The 17116-nt window shown below is 41.7% G+C and overlaps 1 protein-coding gene across 1 annotated transcript in view; it reads left to right on the plus strand.

Annotated features, from left to right (window-relative positions):
- Positions 1 to 14335, plus strand: part of CTDSPL (CTD small phosphatase like) — a 112023-nt gene extending 97688 nt beyond the window's left edge. The window contains exons 6-8 of the mRNA XM_026652057.2: positions 7193 to 7285; positions 9073 to 9258; positions 12161 to 14335. Of these exons, the coding sequence (XP_026507842.1) occupies positions 7193 to 7285; positions 9073 to 9258; positions 12161 to 12286 (405 nt within the window). The 3' untranslated portion in view covers positions 12287 to 14335. The remainder of the gene's footprint in view (positions 1 to 7192; positions 7286 to 9072; positions 9259 to 12160) is intronic.
- Positions 14336 to 17116: the final 2781 nt, after the last annotated feature.

A 17116-nucleotide genomic window follows, 5' to 3' on the forward strand; every position in this document is an offset into this window, starting at 1 on the left:
AGTGTGACCTCTTGCATAGCACAGGCCATAGAATTTCACCAGGTGGTTCCTTAGTTATTTGTCCGAATCTGCCATCCTTGTATTATGTATAAACTCCTTAAAACAGAAAGATCATTGAACAATTGGGAAGTATTTTATACCCATTTTAAATATGACAGAAGCTCTGAAATGTTATGAAGCTACACAAACAGTAGTTAAATCTGCTGTGTCAGAAAGCAGTAGAAATTTGTCAAGCAGCAGGTTGTCTGAAAAAATATTACCTTGCCTGAGCTTACACTAAAGGGCTCTGTTTTAGGTAGCGTCTACACTGCGAAGAAAAACCCACAGCACCAAGTCTGAAAGCCTGGGCTCAGGGTATGGGGCTAAAAATAGCAGTGTAGATGGTCCTGCTTGGGCTGGAGCCTGGCAAGGGGGGAGGGTCTTGGAGTCTGAGCTCCGGCCTAAATGAGGACATCTATACTGCTGTTTTTAGCCCCGCAGCCTGTGCCCACAAGTCCGAGTCAGTTGCCCCGGCTCTAAGACTCCGTGCTGCTGGTTTTTCTTTGCAATGTAAACAAGCAAAGGGTATGTGTACACTGCAATTAAACACCCACAGCTGGACTTCGTTAGCTGACTCCAGTTCATGGGGCTCTGGCTGCAGGGCTATAAAGTTGCAGTGTAGCGGTTCAGGCTCAGTCTGGAGCCTGACCTAGGGGACCCTATGATGGAAGAGGGTATGTCTACGTTGCAATTAAAAACCTGTGGCTGGCTCATGCCAGCTGACTCAGGTTTGCAGGGCTTGGGCTAAGTGACTGTTTCATTGCAGGGTAGACTTTTGGGCTCGGGCTGGAGCCCAGGGTCTAGGACTCTCCGGGGTGGGAGGTCCCCAGAGCTCAGGCTGCAGCGCAAGCCTGGAAGTCTACATTGCAATGAAACAGCCCCTTAGCCCAAGCCTGAGTCAGCTGGCAGGGGCCAGCTGTGAGTTATTAATTGTAGTTTAAACATACACAAGGGTCCCAGAGCTTGGGCCCAAGCCTAAGCATCTGCACTGCAATTTTATAGCCCAAGTTAGCTGGCACGAGCCAGCCACGGGTGTTTAATTGCAGTGTAGACATACCCAACGTTGCATTTTTGTGCTGTTCTGTAATTTTCTGAAGTGCCCTATCTGAAATACATTGCATGTCTTTCAAATACAACAACTTATCTCTTTCTGATTTTCTTTAAATATCAGTATATAATGTATTAATGTGCATTTGGCTATGAAATACCTTGAATTCTCTTGGAAAGTATAGCAATATAACACATTTAGCAAGCTGTTGTTCTCTTTACATTGTGATCTCCAAGTGACACACTAAGAGCTTGATTATCCTGTCAGTGGCACAGACCATAGCATGTTTATGGGAACAAATACCTAGGAGTACCACTCCAATCCAAGCAGATGATATACTGGCTCGATAATAGCATGGTCCTTTTTCTAGTTTCTAGTACCAAAATTTCTGGCCCTCCAATTGAGAGAGCAAATCAAAGTAATCTTGTGCCCTACCAAATTATTCATCAGAAATCAAGGTCAATGAAACACATTTGTTTGAATTCATTAAGTTTGTTTTGAGGAGGTTTATCGAGGCTTGAGATGGGCCCACGCAATACAATAAATCGTTGTTTCTCAACCTTTTCTGTACTGCAACTTTGACATTTTCCATACCAGGACCATCTCTCCCTGTAACTCACTTCCCATTAAATAGCATGGGAAGGACCAGGTGGTTGTGACACCAAGGTTGAGAAGCCATGCATTAGAAAGTTTAAATTCTAGTGCCCAAGAGCATCAGTAGGGTATACTCATTTGGCTAGTAAAAGGTAGATAACATTTTAAATGAAGTGATTCAGAACTTTGGAGTTGCTCTTTGGGATGTTCTGTGCACTTGACAATACTGTATGGTAGCTTTTGATAACTTGCTTTATACAGTCTCTATAGAAGAAACTGTTGACAGTGACACAGCCCCATTCCCCCCATATGATGAGTATAAGGATCCTTAGTATAGGTAGTTCTTTGTCCATTATCCAGGTTGCCTTACCTAACTTGATTCATGTCTTACACTTGAATGTTTAGGAGCAAAAAAAGGCAGCCAGCAACAGTTTGATTTGGCCTGGTTTTGGACTGAGTTCTTGTTCCTTACTAGGACTTTGCTCTAAAGTTGCCATACTTTGTAGTGAACAAGGCTATTGGTTGTTCAGTGTTTTAACAGTATATTAATAAACAAAAAATAATTTTTTTAGCCAATGAAAATAAGAGAAGTGTTTTGGAAGTTTATTTAGAATACTGTATGTGATTATTTTTTTCAGTGGGGAACAACTTTAAATACAGACTTTCTCTTCGTAAAGGACTGAGTTCCTCAATTATTCTCCTGGAAAAGGTTGTGACCTGGTTCAAGTAATCCAGGATAGGCTGTGTGCAATCTAATTGGCCTATTCTTGATTACTTGCACTGGGAGGCAACCACGACAAAGTGAACCAGATATGTGAAGACTGAAGAATCCACATTATTTCCCCCCTTTCTATTAATAGGAAATGCATACCCGGTGAAATGAAGATTACCGGTGCTTGAGTTGTCTTGGTCAGAGTGTTCTGCTATTGCATGAAGATTCCAAAATTCTAAAATTAATGTTTTAAAAACCAACTATATGGTCCTATTTCTAACATTACAATAAAGCTTGCTCTTCTGTTTACAAATATTTTATTCTTCAAAATTGACACTTTCATATGACAGAGAAAACGTATCTGTAAATATACTCTAAAACAGTTGCACTTAATTTGGGTTATGCCACCTATAACAGTTCTAACCTAAAAACTGACAAATATATGCAGTATTGTAAGACCTTGCCTAAAGCCTGGAAATACCTTTTAAATGTTAATGTCCAAGAGAAGGTTAATAAAAAGTGATGATATCCCTTTAAACAGTTACCAGAATAGAGTGGTAATTAGCAAAACATGCATCTCAAGAAGTACAGATATGAAAGAAATGTTTTTTCCCCTGCCCTGAAGACAGTATGTAAATCTGAGAGAAAAGCCAGGAGTCAGTCAGTCTAGAGACTTGAACTGAAGACATCATATAACAGAAAAAAGCCAAGCCACAAATAAGCATGCAGCACTGAGATTCAAGTCCAGTAACTAACGAAGCAAAGAAAATAATACACTAAATGAGAATGTAAGGAGGCAGAGGAGAAGAGAACTACACTGTCAAATGGAGAAAAGGTTCATGTGAAGTAGACCAAGGGATTTTGTAGTTGAGGATTACCAACACACTTGCAGTTGCTACCAACACCTGATAGGGTTGCCAACTTTCTAATGTCACAAAACCGAATACCCTAGCCCTGCCCCTTCCACGAGACCCCACCCCCCTCACTACATTCCCCCTCCCTCGGTGGCTTGCTCTCCCCCACCCTCTCTCACTTTCACTGGGCTGGGGCAGGCGCTTGGGGTGCAGGAGGGGGTGAGGGCTCCAGCTGGAGGTGCAGGCTCTGAGGTGGGGCTTGGGATGAGGGGTTTGGGGTGCAGGAGGGGGCTCCGGGCTGGGGAGGGAGCGAAGGATTCAGAGTGCAGGAGGGGGCTGCGGGTTGAGGCAGGGGGTTGGGGTGCAGGAAGGGGTGAGGGCTCTGGGGTGAGGCCAGGGATGAGGGGTTCAGGGTGTTGGAGGCAACTCTGGGCTGGGGCCAGGGATCATTGGTTTGGGGTGCATGAGGGGGCTCCGGGTTTGGGGGAGATCAGGGCTGGGGTAGGGGGTTGGGTTGTGGGTGTGGGTGTGTGAGGGCTTTGGGGTATAGGAGGGGACTCCAGGTTTGGGTGTGCTCAGTGCTGTGGCAGGGGGTTGGGGCTCAGGGTTGGGGTGCGGGCTTATCTCGGGGGGCTCCCGGGCAGCGGCGCAGCGGGGGAGCTAAGGCAGGCTGCTTGCCTGTCCTGACAGCACGTTGTGCATGCCTCGGAAGCGTCCAGCTGGTCAAGCGCTAGTAAGCAGGGGAGGCAGGAGGCTCCATGTGCTGCTCTTGCCCGCTGCAGGAACACACACACACACACCCACACCCCACCTCCCATTGGCCAGGAACCAGTGCTCGGAGCCCCATGGCCCCCCGCCCCTCCTCCAACTCCGGAGCCGAACCTGCTGGCCACTTCCGGAGCGCGATGCCAGGACAGGTAGGGACTAGCCTGCCTTAGCCCTGCAGCACCACCGACCAGACCTTTAATGGCCCAGTTGGCGGTGCTGACGAGAGCCACCAGGGTCCCTTTTCGACCGGGTGTTCCGATCAAAGACCGGACACCTGGTCACCCTAACGCCTGGTGGTAACTTTTCAGAAAGCAACTTCTATAGGGGAATGCCTCCCCTCCGCCAAGCACTCAGAAACCTTGTTTAGAAAAACATTGAGGCACTGTTGGAGGAAGTGTGTGTGTGCAAGCAGGAAACAGTTAGGCCTTATCCAGAAATTGGAAGTGGTTCTGGAGCATGTACTAAGAACTCGCACACATAACCAGGCATCTGAATTAGTGATGAGGAGAAAATCTAGTGGCAGGTGCCCAGGTGGCATAAAAAAGAAGAAGAAACTGAACTAGGGAGGCATGAGAAGGCCTGGAGGGCCATGTCATAATATGAGGCTGCTTCACTTAGAACGACACTGCCTCGTTCCAGTTCAGGTCAACTACCTGCTGGCTGCCACAGAAGCCCTGCAAAGGAAACATAAAAGAACTGATTTCAAATTGTATTTCTATTTCAACCAACCCTTATCAGTGAGTTTGTATACAAGAAATTCAGTTTTACTGTAGGTTAGATATGGCTGCCTTGGCATACGGAAGAACATTTTATATTGCAAGCACCCACAGTTTAAATGCCTGGGTTGGATTTTGTAATCATAGTCCACAGGAGGGAAACACTTTTGTAACCTAGTGAGTGGAGGTGGGGGATTCTTTGTTGTGGTGTGACTGTTAAAAGGGAAAGGCACTATTAAGGCACAGAACTTCTCATCTGTGGATACAGTAGAACCTCAGAGTTACAGACCTCTCAGGAATGGAGGTTGTCCGTAACTCTGAAATCTTCCTAACTCTGAACAAAGCACAGTTCGTGCTCCAGATCCAGCAGCTGATACTCTAGGCCAGGATTCAGCAGCAGCTGAGCTCCCTATTCAGCCCTGGCATGAGTTTGCAAACTTGGCCCCCTCCTGGCAGAGGGGGTGTGAGAATGAGTGAGAGAAAATGGGGAGGGGTGTGTGTTAAAAACTGTGTGTCCTCCTCTGAGGGGGACAGTCGGGGAGGGGGCGGGGGCCAGGCTGTTTGAGGAGGCACAGCCTTCCCTACCCAGGTGTAGTGTATTCCCCTCCCACTTCCTGCCCCCAACTAACCCCTCAGAACCTCCAAGCCCCACCCCCCCGCTCCTTGTCCCCTGACCGCCCCCTCCTGGGACCCCCCACCCCTAACCGCCCCTCCAGGACCCCACCCTATCCAACCCCCCTGCTCCCTGTCCCCTGACTGCCCCGACCCCATCCACACCCCCACCCCCTTACAGGCCCCCCTGGGACTCCCATGCCTATCCAACCGCCCCCGTCCCCTGACTGTCCCCCGGGACCCCAGTAGCACATTCCTACGGGGAGCAATTTTAATACACGACACCTGCCCTCCATACACTTTCGGAACCCCGATATGGCCCTCAGGCCAAAAAGTTTGCTCACCCCTCGTTTAAGCCCTTATGATGCAATGTCCCTTCTCTTCCCTTACTAACTGTTTTTAATTTTTACATTATGAAGTTCAAACTGGTGTTTCCATATCTTTCTCTTTCACTGTGTATATGCATGGGCTCACTGCACTTTTGCCTTTTAATATCACTGTTAACCTAATGAAAATAATATGTTAGCCAGTAAAACTCCCTTAAATAACACACAAGGCATTAAACCAGTTCAGTTTTGCATGTTTTACCTTATGATAGAGAAACCTATTTAATTTACCAGGCTTTTGCATTTAAGAGAATTTCAGCATTGTCGATTTCTTGTTAAAGTGGGAATTGCTAATTCAGTTCTATCAAGAACCTTTATCCAATGGTAGCAAGCAAGATGAACATAATTGTTTAAAGTAAATATTTAACTCTCTTCCCCCCCCCCCTCCCAGTTTACTGTTTTTGCCCAATTGTAAACTTCCTGGATAGGGACTTTTATCTAGGTATCTTATATGAACACCAAGCACATTGTTGGTGCTTAACAAATTTAGTAATGGTATCAATTGCAATAAACAACTGGTTCTTGCTACAAAATGGCAGCATGGCTCCTTTGCTGGAGCTACTGCTGCCTGAAAAGAGGAAAACCCAGAAGATTTACTGTATTTATGACAAAGCCTCAACTGAAGAGTTTTTACATGCCCAGAGCAACTCAAAATATACACTGGAAACTCATTTCTCCATTGAAGAGGTGAAAGCTTGTATTTTATTAATGGGTTTGGAAAATCAATAGAGTATGTTATTTGACATCCAGAAACAAAATTTGAAGAGAAGTATTTTATTTACAGAAGAAAAAGAAGAAGTCAATACATTTCAAAACTCCTCCCAACACAAGATAAAACTTTCCCTCAGATGTTGTTTCCTTTCAAGAATTCAAGAAATGTTCAAGAATTGAAGAAACATAAGCATCAAAGAGTCATGCTACTTACTGATTCTCAGGCCCAGATTTTTAAAGGTATTGAGTTGCTACAATCAGTTAGCAATGCCTAGCTGGTTTAGGAGCCTAGATCTCATTTTCAAAAGGGGTTTAGGTACTTAGGAACCTAAATCTAATCAACTGTCAATGGGATTTTGGCTCCTAAGTGCCTAAATCTCTTTTGAAAATGAGATTGTCTCCTAAATTAGTTAGGCATTGCAACACTGAGCCTAGCAATGTCTAAATACCTTTAAAAATGGGGGTCGCAGTTCTTATTGCTTTGGTGCCCCATTACATGTCTGTCTTTCTTTTCAATTTTAAGAGTGTATCTTTCCAGCAGGGCACAGTATTACCAGTGTGTAGTCAGCATGGAGCTACCAAGTACATATGTTCAACTATTTCATTATTTAATATTATGCTTTGTCTTATATCAGCCTTTTCCTTCATCTGAGCCTCCTGTGTCACTTATTAGTTCTACCTATCAATTTTAGGCTAACTCCAGCCTTTTTGGCTTAAGCCTCATTTGACCTAAACAGTTATTGTCATTTCAGGTCTATGTATTGAAACGACCACATGTGGATGAGTTTCTCCAGAGGATGGGAGAGCTCTTTGAGTGTGTACTCTTCACAGCCAGTCTAGCCAAGGTTTGTCGTTCTCTTCCTTCTCTTTAGTATTTTTAATGCTGGTTAGTGGACATTTTGGTTGGGTTTTCTGTGGATGATTGTTTTCCTCACTAGGTATGATCTTAATTTTTCCCCTTTTCTGCTTCTTTGCCTGACAGTGTGTACTTTGTCTGCTAGTGTGTGGGTAAGTGTTTCCATGGTAACAGTCTCACATATGGGCTTGTCTCATAATGTAGCCTCCATGCATTGCTCATGATGCCAATATGAAAGGCTTACAAGTTACCATGGTTATAGTGGAAAATTAGAACAAATAGTGTACTACATGAAGCAGTATATTAAAGCTGGGCATGAAATAAGGTATGCTATATCTAAGCTGTGTAATCAGCCAATAGTTCAGAAAGTACTTTGGTGCAGAAAACGTAGGACACAAATGTCTGAGATGTGGATGTGCAGTTATAATTTTGGTTGAGACTATTAAATGCTCTTCGTAAAGCTTGATCTATTTAGCATCTGAAAAGCTATATTTTGTGCCCTTTTAGCTTTGGTGAAATAGCATCTTATGTAAGTAGTTTTGTAGTGGACAGTGCAGCATTAGTTCGGCAATATTTCCGGTGGATTTGTATTTGTGGTTTTGATTTTGAAGTGAAATCAGTTGATTGGTAATTTTTTTAATTAATTTTAATTAAATATCTTTGGTTTAGTAATGCAAGTTAAATTCTAATCTTTTTGTGGCTTTCCATAGACTCTAGAAGTGGGAAAGACCTGTTAAGTCATCTAGTTCATCTTCTTGTCAGTGCAGGATTGTGTGTTTACCAATATTGTGTCCAGTCAAGTTCAAAAAGCTCCAAAGCAGGGGATTTGCACTAGTTCTCTTGAAATAGCCTTAATAAAAGGAAAGGCTTATTGACAGCAAGATCTATTTTGCTTGTTGTTCAATTTAGAAAAGTCCCATCAAATGATCAATCATATCCTTCAAAGAATTTGTGCTAACTGTAATTGTCGAGGATATCCGCTCTTACAGTCTGGTTTCCTGTCTAGGTGTCTCTCCCCTCCCACCTTCTTGGGCCATTACTATCAATTCTTGAGTCAAAATTCTTGCCATCATGTGCTATGGTACTTACATTATCTTTGAGGTGTGATAGGTAGCACTCCTTTCTGTGTTGGCATTATTCAAAGGAATGTTACAAATGGATATTTTTATTAGATATTTTTGCCTGTCTGCTCACAGCTGGAGTGTGCATGTTTTGGGGATCTTCAAATCCCTTGCTGACATCACAAGTCAACATGCATTATTGACAAAGGCACATCATAAATTAGGCAAAGTCAGATGCCTCCTCCATTACCCTTGACTTCACAGGTACATGGAATTGAACTTGGTACGAGTAGCTGCAGAAGTGGCATCGTGTGCTCTAGGTTTACCATTACTTTTTCATGCATTTTTTACAGTAGTTTTAAGTGAGATCTCTGAACTCATTGGCTTCTAGGAGTTAAAGGACACATGTAAAGAGCCCATGTTGAGGTGTGTTAAGATAATTAGTAAATCATAGCACGCTTTACAGTGCAAGTTATTTTCTTTCTGAAAGATAACTGTACTGCAGTGCGGTTACCAATTTATTAATAATTTTAGCTTTGCTAGCACATAAATTAATGTTAAGGAGAAAAAGATGAAGCAAAGCAGACTGTAGTTCTATCTATAATTGTCCTTTTTATTTGTCCTTAATGTTTAGTTCTAGGAAACATTGCTGTACCTACAGGCATGCAATTTCAGTTTTTTTAACTTCTGAATCATATTAACTTCTGTCTTTAAGTATGCGGATCCAGTAGCAGACTTGTTGGATCGCTGGGGTGTGTTCAGGGCAAGACTCTTCAGAGAATCCTGTGTTTTCCACAGAGGAAATTATGTGAAGGATCTGAGTCGACTGGGAAGAGAGCTGAGTAAAGTTATTATAGTGGATAACTCTCCTGCGTCTTACATCTTCCATCCTGAAAATGCAGTAAGTAGTCCCAAGGAATAACTTTCTCTCTTTGGTCTTCCATGGCCAGGATTCCACATTCAAACAATATTAAGTACCGTATATACTGGATCATAAGCCAGTTCGTTTATAAGCAGACCCCCCCCCAAGATGGATAAGTAAAAATAGAAATTTTTTATAACCCATTCATAAGCCGACCCTATAATTCAGGGGTCAGCAAACTTTGGCTCCCGGGCCATCAGGATAAGCCGCTGGTGGGCCGAGATGGTTTGTTTACCTCGAGCGTCCACAGACACGGAGGTAAACCTAAGTAAACAAAGTGTCCCGGCATGCCAGCTGCTTACCCTGACAGGCCGGGACAGCAACTGGTGGGGAAAATTTGGGGGGGGGGAGGAGAAGCTCGGAGTCAAGGAAGTAACCCCTGTGACCACCCCCCACATGACCCCACCCCTAGCCCAGGACCTCCACACTCTCCCCATCCCATCCCTTCCTACCTTATCTGGCTGGAGCTCCTCCGGCAGGCTGGGCAGTGCGGACGCAGCCTGCTCCGGCAGGCCAGACCGGGCAGCGCGGCTGCAGCACGTTCCAGCGGGCTGAGCTGGGCGGCACGGCCGCAGCGTGCTCCAGCGGGCCGGGCAGCGCGGCCACAGCCTGCTCTGGAGGGTGGGGCCAAGTGGCACAGCTGCAGCCTGCCAGCCCCGGAGCTGCAGCTGCTTCGGAGGCAGGGGGGAGAGCAGCGTGGCCAGAAGCGGAGAGACTCTGGCCCCGCCTCTTCCCTTTTGTCTCTGCTGGCTGTGCTGCCTCTCCTTGCTCCCTCTGTTGGGGGGAGGGGCTGTGTCCTACCTCTCCCTCTCTATACCTGTTCATAAGCCGACCCCATTCTCTGGTGCTTCCCTTTTTTACTAAAAAAAATTCGGCTTATGAACAAGTATATACGGTACTCAAATTTACTTTCAAAGTGTTAACTAGTGTCAACAGCATCGTCATTCTCTGAAACATTAAGTAGAAGATCAGGTTCTAGTGCTAGCTATAACGTAGTTAGATATAGGCCAAGCTTCTCCACGCTACTCTGCCAATTCATCTTTCTCATGCCTAGCTCTCCTTCAATTTTTAGCTTTGGGCATCTTCTGAAGAGACTGCTAATTGTGCAGAAAAACACTAAATGGTGTGATGTCCTTATAACCGCTCCCGGTACAGGCTGTTAGAAGAGAGGATATTCACCCCAAAACCTTTAAATGATTTTTATTTGTTTAATGGTGATTACAATACGATTATTATTTGAACTGCTTTGGGTACTCTGACTTTTTCATATGCGTGAAGTTATTTTAATAGACAAGCTAATAACTATTTTTACTGGCACAAGTTGAATACCTGTCTTTGTGGTTTTTTTATTTATATATTTTCCTTTATTGTTAATTAAGATTGTATTTGGGGAGAATTGGCAGACCTGATGCTGCTTCCTAACCCTCCTTTCCTTATCTGCTAATTAGAATTTCTGTTATGGGTCATTCTGTGATTAGGAATACCAGTCAACCAAATTATCCAGCTTTAGAAATAAAGCGAAGGGAAGAGGGTGGGTTTTGGTGGTAGTATAAATGCCAGTAATACAGATATTTCTCACTCAAGGAATTTCTTCGTATTTCCCTTTGGAGATTGAGAGTAGAGATTCTTGCTCTTGGGATGTGCAATCCACATGAAGCCTGGAACCCATTGGAAAGCTTTTGCAGTTGGGGGTTGCACAAACAGAGACCTCTCCATCAACCACCACTCTCAGTATACACGCATTCACTTCTCTTGCTAGTCACCTAGCAAGCTGGGGCTCCCTCTAGTTCCCTTGAAACATTAAGTTGCTCATCAGGCATTTTCTTTGTTTTTGAGGATTATTTTATTGCCAGTTGTTAGATTTAGTGCAGCTTTTAGCCGATATGGTAAAAAGTGAAGGTTTAAGGAAAGCTTCTTAAAACATCGAATTTCCGAACTCAGGCCCTCAAATCCTGATGCCTTGGATGCTTGAGTGAGAGACATTACCTGTTTAGTGCCACATAAGGCTTCAGTTTACCAGCTCTGCATGCAAGGATCAGAAGCCTCAAATCTAATCCATGCTGATGGTTAAAAATCAAAGCCAGCTCCAGACTACTTTTTGATGTTATAAAATCCAGTGCTAAGAAGTTATCTGAGTCATTAAATCCTGTGTGGAAAAGCGCTATAAGCTAGTGGCAATTCCAGTCTCTGGAGGACCAGAGAATGAGACTAGCTCCAAAACAGATTCTAATGCATTACTTCAGTAAGGTCCCATAGTGGTAATACACAAAATTCTTCCCTAGAGCCCACTCTGCACCTTTATGAAGCATTATTCTCTGAACCTTGCCTCAAAATCTGATGTACAGTACAGAGCAGTTGGGTATTTATTGTTCAAATATTTCCTTCTCAATTACACTTCCGTAAGGGTTTCTTGCTCCATGCATAGGCATCTATACGGACAGTACGCTAAGGAGAAAGAAAAGAGACTCACCTGTAATTGGAGTTTTTCCAACTAGATTATCGGTGTAGAGTCATAGTCTGCACCCTACTTCAGGCTATTCTGGATTCTAAGGAGGCAGAAGACATTGAAGGGGAGATGTGCCGTGCCTCATGTAACCTTGCTTGGAACATTCCACATCTGGAAAGAGAGTCTGCAGTTAGCTTTCCAGAGGTTCCAGTCTTGATGTGGGTGTGCAAGTATATCTTAAGGAATGTGGGTCTGAACTGGCAATGTACTTGAACCTCAGTTACAGGTGAGTAACTTTTCTTTATCATGGTCATTAGCTGCAGGTAGGATGCCTGCCAGTAGGTGCTGTAAGCTAATATTCTGAGGTAGATGGAAATTGTGCATGTGTTCTTGATATAGCAACGCTTCTTCTATTCTTCTCTTTCTCCGTTTCAGGTGCCTGTGCAGTCCTGGTTTGATGACATGACGGACACAGAGCTGCTAGATCTTATTCCTTTCTTTGAAGGACTAAGCAGAGAGGAAGAAGTTTACAGTATGCTTCACAAACTTTGCAACAGGTAGCCCTTAAATCTGACTGCTGCTGGTTGATAGCAGTTGCTACAGACTCTTTCTCCATCTCTCACAGCTCTTTCAAACTAAGCGTTGAGGAGGCTGCTCCTGTCAGAAGTGCTACTCTTGATCTTCCTGTTACATTGTACACGAAGGACAATCATGAGTGATGCTAGTAAGCCTTCAGAAGCCTGACATCCTAAGGTCACGTGTTCAGACTACTTTTTTTTAAAAAGAAAAAAAGAAGCTATTTTAAATGGGACTCTTTTAATGACTTTCGTAAGTGGACACGTTTTACTGGATCAGCTTTTCTTAAAACATGCCAAAAAAAGAAGCTTGTTGTATTTCAGCAGTCAAATTTCTCCCCCTCCCACTATGCAGACAGTTTCACCCTCTGCTTAGAGCAGTTGACCTGACTCTGAATTTTTTTCTTACAGAATGAAGTGCCTTTTTGAATGTTATTTTAAGATAAAAGTTCATTTTGTATAAGGTGTATTTCCAGACATCTTTTAGTCTTGTATTGTCTAAACGCTTTAAAAAAGAAAAAGGAATTTTTTATAGAGCACTGTAATATATGGTAACAAAGGAAAAAGTTGAAACAAATAAGCTGGGGTCCTGTCTCCATGGTGATGTTAAGTATTAATTACATTTTGTCATGCTCAGAAGGTTTAGGAGTTTGGGGAGGGGTGATTTTGGTTACAGGTTTGTGTTACTATGGTCTTACTCATTTTGGACACCGTTTGAACATATCTGCAGTTGTTTGGGTATTAGAGTATGATAGAATTGGAAAAATGTGGTGGGAAATAGATCTCAAGCACCTTTGATGTTAGATGGATCAAGTTCTATTATCTCTGCTTGCGCACAACTGCCATGCTTCTCCAATTTTTTAAAACATCATAATGAGAAACCTATTGGGGGGAAGGGAGGGAGAATCTATTTATTGATCTAAATTCTTTTGTTACAAAAACCCATCTGGGTAAGTTGGATGCGTGCTGAGCTGTTAAGAGTATTTTTTTCTCTTAATTGTTGCTACTGTATACTCACCAAATGGAGTTGACCATCGGCTGTTATACTGTTCTTTGCCACTGTGCCTGCGCTACAAAAACATTTGCTGTAAGCTGCAAATTTGGGCAATAAATGAAATGCAGGTGATATACCCCACCCTTATGTAGTAAACTTGTGGTATATGATATACCAGATAACTCAGTTAAAGGTGACCTGCAAAGGACTTTTAAAAATGCCTTTTGCTCCTTTATGCACCATAAAGAAGCAAAACGGAGGTATGAGCCCAATTTATTTTAAAGTGGGGGCTTTTTTTTTTTTTCCTGCTTGTGTTTTTCCTTAGAAATGTCAGGAATGTTAACTGATCTTTCCTGGTTTTTGCTGAACACTTGTTGAGAGTCTCAGATGCAGATTGGGAGCCATATCACCCCTGCTGGAGGTGTGTTTAACTAAGAATTCCTTTCTCTAACGTACTCTTTAGGCTTTGGAGTTAAATAGGTGTTAACTTAGAATGTTAAAAACAATATAAAAATCTCACTAGAAATCCTGTCTTCTCAGTTCACTTGGTTTTCATTCATTTGTGATGTCATAATTACACTAGTTCTTCATCCAGGGTAGACAAGACCTGAATTTCTGATGTTAAAAACACATGTAACTTTTGTTTTTAAGCCTTTTGAAGCAAAAAGGCACAGCCCTTTTTTTTTCCTTTCCTGGGTCACCTTTTAACCATTTTTGCACCAGTAGAAATCTAGTCATACAAATTAGCCATATTTGGCAGGCATCAAGCAAAGTTAAACTAATAATTTGGTGCTTTAATTAGCCTACTGTCAAATGCCGCAGGGTAGATACAAGTTGCCTTTTTACAGGTATGACCAATAGGAATTACAAGAAGCTGACCTAGATTGTCATCCTTGGCTAAAACATTTACTAAGCAGCTTAATAAATTGATTCCTAAAAGGGTGGGCCAGCCTACACAGGCCTGGAATTAGATTATCACAGGGGCAGTATAAGACTGAGAGAGGACTTGTCTCTTTGCAGTGCAGCTTTGCACTGTGCTCACAGTGAGGGTTTTCTAAGCAGTACCATGACATTTGAGTCTGTACAGCATCACTTTTTTGTTCTCTTACCAGTTGTCATTACCTTAGTACTGTATGTTTCTATGCCAGAACTAAATTCTGACCATTTAAAAAAAAAAATCTAGATGGTTTAAAAGGACGTATGGATTCTGGTTAGTCCATTAAATTTGCATTCAATTTAAGATCTTTAGTTTTGTTTTTGAATACAGAGTAATGAAACTGTAAACTGCCAAAAAGTTGTTCTCTGAGCAGTATTTTTAACTGTATTTGTGACCTCTGTGCCTCAGATACAGTCTGCAGGGAAGTATTCAGGTTGTAGTTTATTGTGCAGGTGTGATGAGAATGGCTGAAAAAAATTCAAAGATTTTCACACAAGTATTAGACCAAACAGTCTTACCAATTAGACAGTGAATAACCCCTTCATGAGACATTACCCCATTTAGACAGTTGTGATCTGTTGTAGATAAGACAAACCATGTCATTAGCTGTTCACATTTATAAAAGCAGTGATTTCATGAACCCAGTTGCCTTAAATGTCTGTGAATGAATGTTGATATTAAAGTGACTTGTATTGTTTTGAAATCAACATGTAATGGACAACTGAACTTCTGTTCCCACATCTGAAACCATTTTAATGACTAATACTATACAATCACTGTCTTTGTGTTGTTTCTGTACAGTTTTAATGCTGTTTGAGCTTTTGTAATCCACAAAGTTCCAGAAAAAAATTGGCTTCATAATTTCAACTGATAAAGCATACAAAATAACACGCAGCTCTCAAAAATGACAGAATCAGGGGTATAACATAGTAATATTTCTGAACCATGCTAATATTGTAAGTGCATTTTATATATGATTTTTGTTTGAGTTCTAATCATGGTAAATTTCACTCTAGAATGTGAGAATATTTTTGGATAATACCCAATTCCTTCTGACATCAAATGGGGTGGTTGTTTAAGATCAAGTTTTGGGTTTCCTAAGTGTTTGGATTTTTTATAGTATGTGAGCAACTATCATATATACCTTTTTTGCACTTTATTTTCCCACACTTAAAAAATCCAGATTTTTATAAGCTCTTTTGGTTTATATATAACTATATATATTTGAAGCACCTAGATTTTAACAAAGCAATATAGTTCTAAACATAATGCCAGAAGAAGTAGTAGAATGTTTGTAAAAATTGCAATATGATTATTTTGGTTTTACTTTAATTAAATGAGATTTTGAAAATCAAAACCGAAAATCAAATTATTTCCCAAAGTTCTTCCATATTTACATGTGCAGTAGTGCATGCTGCATCTGGGTCACCAAGACTGTTATAAACCTTGTCTTTCAATTATAATTCCCAGATATTATCGCAATACTATTAAAAAGTCTTTCCCAGTGGATCATTCAGTTCAGCTAAAAAAAATGCTACCTGGCCCGAAGTTCCGTTGTCCTTTCTATGTTGGATTAAAAAAAAGGTTATTTGCCTGCATAGGGATATATATATATATTTTTTAATTTAAAAAGTAAGGCAGAGTGCCATAAATTCTTGAAATTCAACTAAAATGTTATGATTAAATTGCCATCTGTAAACTAGGGCTGTGCGCAGAATATTTGTTAAACACCAAGAAGTTTTGAATGGAAGATTTTAGCAAATGTACAATACTACTGTATTCATTTAGGTAGCTTTGGGAAAAAAACAAAAACTGTTTCTTGTTTTTACCTTTAATTTCTTTTTTAAAAACAGTGAAGTTATACATGGAAGAAACCCGTCGCCTGAAGAGTTTGGTTATCAGTGTGTTCAATCACTTTATCACAGCATGATTTTGATTAGAGTGATTGGGGGACAATAAAATATCTAAATTACACTCGCTTGTACTGGGGTTGCCGCTTTGAAATTTCAATGTAAAAAGTCTGTAGCAATATAATTTACAAACACACACAATCCTATGTTTTACAGAATTTTTTTTTACTAATAAAACACAGAACCGCACAGCCCTATTGTAAAAGAAAAAAATGTTTGTGCCTCTGATTTCAAAGGTGCTGTGATGTATGCCTTTGTGTGGTGAGGAGGGCAGGTAAGACTTGGGTTGGGGAATTGCTTGAAATTCTATAGGCTAACTATGCAAAAAGAGCTGTTGGTTTTCTGTTCATATTTTATTGTAAAAATCCAGCTGTCTGGCTTTTTGTTAAAACTCTTCTGGGAACTTAAGAAGAGTAAGCAATGGACATATTGCTTGTTTGTCTGATAATGGAGCTGTTTACACTTTAATGCAATGAACAATCCAGCAATACTTGAGAAACACTACATATACAGTGTGAGTGTTTTGGGGCGAGAGAAGTGTTGTCAATCAGGTATTGAATGGTTTCTTTACTGTCACAAATAAAAGTTTTTAACAATTTAGATACTTGTGCATGTATACTTCTCTGAGAAAAATTCTGTCCTCTTATTGCCACTTTCCCCTTCAGTACTGATCATTTTTCTCTTCTGTCAGGGTCTTTATTCCCTCTGTGTGTGGTTCCTCTGTAGATTGGTAGAATCATTCACCACCATTACTCCCCCCTTCCCCCCCCCCTTTTTTTTTAAGCATGTATAGTAGTTCTTACTGAATACCCTGGCACCTGCTTGTGCAGACAAGAGCTGATGAACTCTGCTGAATAAATTGCTGGTGACTCTGGCAGATGTTCCTGCTATTTAGATCTCTTGGATGAGATCATACTATAACTTGTTCAGGTCTTAAAGATGTAACTTATTTTTGGAGGACTCTCAATTCGGCTG

The sequence above is a fragment of the Terrapene carolina genome, unplaced genomic scaffold (assembly GCF_002925995.2).
Source record: "Terrapene carolina triunguis isolate 2854851 unplaced genomic scaffold, T_m_triunguis-2.0 Scaffold111, whole genome shotgun sequence".
Classification (NCBI taxonomy): Eukaryota; Metazoa; Chordata; order Testudines; family Emydidae; genus Terrapene; species Terrapene triunguis.